General features: G+C 59.4%; 2 protein-coding genes across 2 annotated transcripts; one reads left to right on the top strand and one right to left on the bottom strand.

Annotated features, from left to right (window-relative positions):
- Positions 1-6: 6 nt before the first annotated feature.
- On the top strand, positions 7-3,940 carry GMPPA (GDP-mannose pyrophosphorylase A). Its single transcript, XM_010713643.2, has 11 exons — positions 7-42; positions 117-220; positions 318-510; positions 645-704; positions 782-912; positions 1,577-1,711; positions 1,887-1,984; positions 2,119-2,165; positions 2,238-2,330; positions 2,411-2,579; positions 2,667-3,940. The coding sequence occupies exons 1-11, from the start codon at positions 10-12 to the stop codon at positions 2,765-2,767; spliced, it is 1,164 nt and encodes a 387-aa protein (XP_010711945.1). The 5' UTR covers positions 7-9; the 3' UTR covers positions 2,768-3,940.
- A 93-nt stretch (positions 3,941-4,033) lies between these two features.
- LOC104911691 (rac GTPase-activating protein 1-like) lies at positions 4,034-6,080 on the bottom strand. Its single transcript, XM_010713642.2, has 7 exons — positions 5,958-6,080; positions 5,699-5,891; positions 5,523-5,628; positions 5,302-5,434; positions 5,119-5,221; positions 4,923-5,040; positions 4,034-4,850 (listed from the first exon to the last, which is right to left on the bottom strand). Exons 3-7 carry the CDS (start codon positions 5,537-5,539, stop codon positions 4,799-4,801), a joined length of 423 nt encoding a protein of 140 aa, XP_010711944.1. The 5' UTR covers positions 5,540-5,628; positions 5,699-5,891; positions 5,958-6,080; the 3' UTR covers positions 4,034-4,798.
- Between the last annotated feature and the right edge of the window lie 27 nt (positions 6,081-6,107).

The raw sequence follows: 6,107 nt of genomic DNA, 5'->3' as shown, positions 1-6,107 counted from the left end.
GGCGTGCCGATGGTGCAGCACCACATCGAGGCGTGCGCCAAGGTACGCGGGGGCCGCGCTGAGCCGGGCCGGGCCGGGCGCCGCGCAGGAGCTGCCCTCCCACTGTGCCCCCGCAGGTGCCCGGCCTGAAGGAGATCTTGCTTATGGGCTTCTACCAGCCCCACGAGGCCCTCAGCCGCTTCCTGGCGGCGGCCCAGCAGGAATTCAGGATTCCCATCAGGGGGGTGCTCTGCCGGGTGCCCCCCTTGGCTCTGCTTGCCCTTCTCACCCGCCCCTAAGCTAAGCACGCCTATCCCTGAGCCCTCTCTCCCTCGCAGGTACCTCCAAGAGTATGCGGCTCTGGGCACGGCTGGGGGCATCTACCACTTCCGTGACCAGATCCTGGCAGGTGGTGCTGATGCATTCTTCGTCCTCAACGCGGACGTGTGTTCCGAGTTCCCCTTGCAGGAGATGCTGGACTTTCGACTGCAGCACGGTGACAAGGACAGCTTCGTCATCCTGGGCACCACGGTGCGTGGCAAGGGACAGGGAGCGATGCAGCTGTGGCATGGGCTTGGCTGGAAGCTGTTGGATGAGGCCCAGGCTGTGAGCTCTGCTCTCACCCACTTGCTGCTCCCCTGGCACTGACACTCCCCACTCTGCAGGCCAACAGGACGCAGGCTCTGAATTATGGCTGCATCGTGGCCAACACGGACACGCAAGAGGTAGATGAAAGCAAAGAGTGAACAGTAAATTTGGTGCTGAGGTTCTGCCCTGGCCCTCACATCTCTCCTTCACTCAGGTCCAGCACTACGTTGAGAAGCCCAGCACGTTTGTCAGTGAGATTATCAACTGTGGCATCTATCTGTTCACACCAGCCATCTTCCAGCACATTGGCGAAGTCTTCCAAAGGAACCAGCAGGAGCTAGCGCTGTGAGAGCCCCTTTCTGCCCTGTGTCTCTCCTACCCCACTGCTTCCCAGGCCTGCAGCAGCACACTCATCCTCCATTCTTTCTCTATCTTCTTTCCTCCTTTGCCATCACTCACTTGTTTCCTGGTCCTGCACCAGCTGTCCTTACCTTGGGTAAGTCAGTCCTTCTGTGTCTGTGATGGCTGCTTTGTGCTGGATTGTGCCTAGTGGTAATGCGTGCTTTTCTCCCTGCTACAGCCCTGCAAGGCTGTCCTGTGCATCTCTTCCTGATGCCTTTTCCCTTCCTTTCCTCCCATCCCATTCTCATACAGCTCTGGACAAGGGGCTGAGCAAGCTTTTCAACTGGGAGCACTCTGCTTCCCCTTTCAGCTCTCTGCACCAGTAGCCTGTCACCTCTGCCACCACCCAGCATCAATCCTGCTGTGCAGGGCTCTGGGCTAGGTGACAGTATCTGCCACACCTACACCAGCCTGGGTTGGGTGGAGGTCTTGCACCATCCACTTCTGGCACAGAACTTATTCCAGCTAGCAGAGTAACTGTAGGCTTGGCAGGGATGACCCTGTCTCTGGGGAGAAGTGCACATCTAGGAAGGAGTCCCCCAGATTTGGAGGGGGTCTGCCTGAGTCCCCTGCTGGGGCAGGGATCTAAGAGACCTCTTGCTTGCAGAGAGGAGAGCTCCAATGGCTGGCAGCGTGCCGAAGTGATCCGGCTGGAGCAGGATGTGTTCACGGCCCTGGCTGGGAGCGGTAAACTCTACGTCTACAAAACTGATGGCTTCTGGAGCCAGATCAAATCAGCTGGGTAAGAGCTTTGGGTAGTGCAGCAGGAGCTCTGAGTAAGTTGTGCCAGATGTGGGAGAGGCAGATGCCCAGACAGAGCCTGGTGGATGGGTGGGATGGCAGGTACTGAATTCAGACTCTCCTCAGTCCTGAAGGCACCAGAGACAATAACAAAATCTTTTACTTTTTCTCTCCAGCTCTGCTATCTATGCCAGTCGTCTCTATCTGAACCAGTACAGCCAAAGCCACCCAGAGAGGCTGGCCCAAAACAAACCTGGAGGCCCTATCATCCGAGGTACTTCACAGACATCTCCCCAGAGCCTGGGAGCTGCCTCATGTAGCCAGGATCCACAGACAGCTCTTCCCATGCTCTCAGAGCCAGGTGCTCATCTGGGCTGCTTCCCTTGACATAGCTGCCTTGTGTTGCAGGGAATGTGTACATCCACCCTACAGCTTCTGTTGACAGCACAGCAGTGGTGAGTGCAGGGAGACCACGGGGTTGAGGACACCACTGTCCATGACCTTACCACAATCCTCTGTCTTCACAGCTAGGCCCCAACGTCTCCATTGGGGAAGGAGTGACGGTGGGAGCTGGCGTGCGCATACGCGAGTCCATCATCCTGCATGGGGCCTCACTGCACGTAAGTAGGGTTTGCCGTTGGGCAGGGGTGGTCTCCTCTTCAGCCCCCTGCTGCACCCCTCATTCACCACTGTACTCCAGGACCACACCTGTGTCCTCAATACCATCGTGGGCTGGGACAGCACCATTGGGCGCTGGGCCCGGGTTGAAGGGACACCCAGCGACCCCAACCCCAACGATCCCTATGCCAAAATTGACAGCGAGACACTCTTCCGTGACGGCCGCCTCACGCCTTCCATCACAATCCTGGGTAAGTACATCCCAGCCCTACACCAGGTCCTACAGTGTGAGTCAGGGTCCTCTCCCTCTTTTTAAACCCCTCACGCTCTCCCTGTAGGCTGCAGCGTTACCATCCCTGCTGAGGTTGTTATTCTCAATTCCATCGTCCTTCCTCACAAGGAGCTGAGCCGCAGCTACAAGAACCAGATCATCCTGTGAGTCAGCTGCTTGCTGGGGTGGGGTGGCCACTGCCAGCCCCCAGAAAGGGCTTCACCTCCTGGGGGCTCCCAGCACTCCAGAGAGCCAGGTGTGGGAACCTTGCAAGTGCCTGAAGCCAGCTCCAGATAGACATTAAAGCTGGTGAGCAGTCAGCCTCACATGCTGCTTCTCTTGCAGCCCAGGGGTCTGGGTGAGGCTTTGGACCTACACAGGGCCCTTGGCTCCAGGCCAGCTGCTGGCTGAGCAGAACACCTGCTCCCTGCGGCATCTTAGGTCCCGTACTCTGGGTACTGCCATACTGAAGGGCACTACCGGCACGGCCTTGCCCTGGAAAACTTGGTACTCCTGCCCCAGCTCTTCAACAGCTGCTCTTTCCAACTCCTCATAAGGTGTTGGCCCATCCCAGGGGAGCCTTTGAATGTGCCTATTCTGCCCGAACATCCCACCCAGCATAAGCCTGGTGGGAGGATTCAGCAGTGTAATTGCAATAGCCTGAGCTGGACTTCTGCCTACCATGGGGCAATGCCAGCAGCATTGGGCTGGTCTAACAGCACTGGATGGGATAGCAAGCTGTCACATCACTACTGGCCCTGGAGGTAGCTGTGAGAGTACCCACTCCCACAGAAGCACCTTCATACAAAGGCTTGGTGTGAGGCAGAGCTGGCAGCCTGTGCTCTCATCAGGCTGTAACCTGCACAGGTAGCAGTAGGGCAATGGCTCCCTGCCTTCCTGGGGGCCTCACTGCATGCCTGCCCTTACACCAGCGATGGCCACAGGAGCAATCATCTCACTTGTGTGCAGGGGGGCAGAGAGATCTACCACCTTGCTGCAGCTTGTAAAACCTGTTTTTATTGAAGGCAGCTCACTGCGGATCCTGGCACATAGTAGAAACCAGTGCTGCCCTTTATCCACTTATCTCCCTGCCTTCCCTCCATGTCATGCAGCTCTGCGCTAAAGTCCTGCGTGCTGCCGAGGGCACATCACGCCTCACTTCCCACCAGGCAGTGCATTAGGGATTCTCCATCCATCCCATACCACCCCAGCTGGATGGATTTGTAGCAAATCCTTGCTCCCAGCCTTGTGCATTCCTTTGCCAGCTCTGCTGTGGTCCTGGGTGGGGATTAGCTGTTCCCTGACTTTAAGCACATTAAACTCTTTCAGTTTTGCCTCTGCCTTGGATGTGCTAATTTTCTTGCCCTCTGGTGAACACCCCTGCATTGAGGGGAGCTGAGCCAAAGTACTTGCTCCCTTCTGATTTTTTTTTTCCTGTGTCCCATATCTGCCCTGGGTTTTAGTATGGACAAAGGTTTCTCAGCTGCTGGACATGGCTCTGGCAGTTTTTCCCCCTGTTGTGCAAGGCCCCTTTTCCTTAAGTAACCCCTTTACTGCCTGTTCCTTGTGCTACATTATAGGTGTCGGGGGAGGGGGGAAAAAACAAGCCCTACCTGGGCCATTGCCCATCTACCCACTCTGCTGCAAGCAGAGCCTTGCATACTTCTGCTGCATGTTGCAGCTCTGCTGAAGGGGAGGAAGGAGTTAAAAGGGGCCCTGAGTTAAAAGGAAGGTGGGAAGTCTTGAGGCTGTTCTGCCCTTAGCAGCAGCTCTGATTACTGGAGACCATCAGCATCTGGGCTGACAAGGGGCCCCTCAGTAGAGGGGCTGCAGGGGGCCCTGTCTTTCCCTCCCTGCCCACCCAGCCCAGGAGTGATGGCAGCTGCCTTGTCCCTGTAGAAACAGGATGCTGGGGACTGCTGTGCACAGTGCTTTCAGCACAGCTCTTGCCCACTGAGCCCTCAGCCCAGCCCAATCCTGTCCACACAACCTGGAGCTCTCGTGCTGCAGATGCCACTCACACCCAGGCCAATTTTGCTGCAAACATTTAATACAAACCAACCACCAAGCCCAGTGTGGGGCATCATCCCTGTACCACCCAAAGCTACAGGGAAGCTGAGCACCACAGGCCCACGCTGCCCTCCTCTTTCTCTTCCTCCTTGCTATTCTGGCGCCAGCTCCATCCCTAGGGAGCCACAGCTACACTGGAGAGGGGAAGAACCGCCCCACCTTCCCAGGGTCTGCCCTCTGCCTGCGGGGGAACACAGGAGATGAGTCAGGATGCGAGGCAGGCACCCCCACACTCCCCTCCAACAGCACTCACGGTGCCTGGGTGGCTGTGCCCACGCAGCTCCGCAGGGCACCAGGCAGGCAGCACGTCCTGGTAGGGCTCAGCTGCCCCACGTGTGGCTCTGGGGCGGCGATGGGGCAGAACAGCGGCTCTGCAGGACACAGGGTGGGTCAGGGGTAAGGGGTCACATCCTGGCTCTGCTGGGACTACGAGAGTCCCGCACGCTCACCGTGTTTGCTGCTTGGATCTGGTGTTGGCACCGGGTTCTCTTCTTCTGTCCCCACAAAACCCCTCCAGAAGTCAGATGGCAGTGCCAGGAGCCGAGCCACCACCTGTACAGAAGGAGGAATGGAGACTGGAGGAAGGGGCCGGCAGCACCGGTGGCAGCACCTGCAGCCTGTGCTCCACTCACCTTGCACTGCCGCGGTGTGTCCTCCATGATGGCCAGTGGTGTGGGGTTGGCGGAGCCATGCCCCACCAGCGTGGGCCCAAAGACACGGGACAGGTTGAGGACATCCATCTTGCAGTCGGGGCTGCGTGACACCCTGTGAGGGGATAGGGTGGGCACAGGGCTTGGCTGTAGGGCGCCCACGTCCGCGTGTGGGGTGGGGGCTGGAGTTCTGCAGCCCTCACCTGAGCAGGTGCAGCATGAGGAAGGCCAGCGTGTCCCTGTTGGCGGCAGGCAGCTTGCCCACCACGTGCCGCAGGGCCGTGTCGCAGGCGGCCTCGTCGGGGATGTCTGCGCAGGCACTGGGTGTTACCGGAGCGGAGCGGCCCCGCCCCATCCGAATCCCCACATCCCCGCTCACCGGCAGCTCGCAGGAAGGCCGGGTGCAGACCGAAAGTGACCAGCGGCTCCTTGAGGCTCCGCAGGAAGTCCTTGAGCACGCTGCACACCACGTGGATGTCGGCCACGCCGCTCGGGGTCTCCTCGCCGCGCAGCAGCCGCCGCTTCCACTCCCGCACCAGCGGCTCCGCGCCCGGCACCCGGTACAGCCCAGCCTGCGGGGACCGAGCGGCTCAGCCTGCGGGGAGCACGGCCTCACCCCACGCCGCCACGTCCCCTACCTCGGCCAGGCCTCGCTTCTCCACCTCGGTCACGCACTGCACCACCAGCGCGGGGATCAGCGGAGCGGTCGGGGGGGCGAAGTCGGCCAGCACACCCTGGAGAGGGGGGACAACGAGAAGGGAGGGCAGCGCTGGGCCCGCTCAGCGCCC

The sequence above is a fragment of the Meleagris gallopavo genome, chromosome 7 (genome assembly GCF_000146605.3).
Source record: "Meleagris gallopavo isolate NT-WF06-2002-E0010 breed Aviagen turkey brand Nicholas breeding stock chromosome 7, Turkey_5.1, whole genome shotgun sequence".
Taxonomy (NCBI): Eukaryota; Metazoa; Chordata; class Aves; order Galliformes; family Phasianidae; genus Meleagris; species Meleagris gallopavo.
Note: the sequence above shows the minus strand (reverse complement) of the source record. Positions and strands in the feature narration are given on the sequence as shown.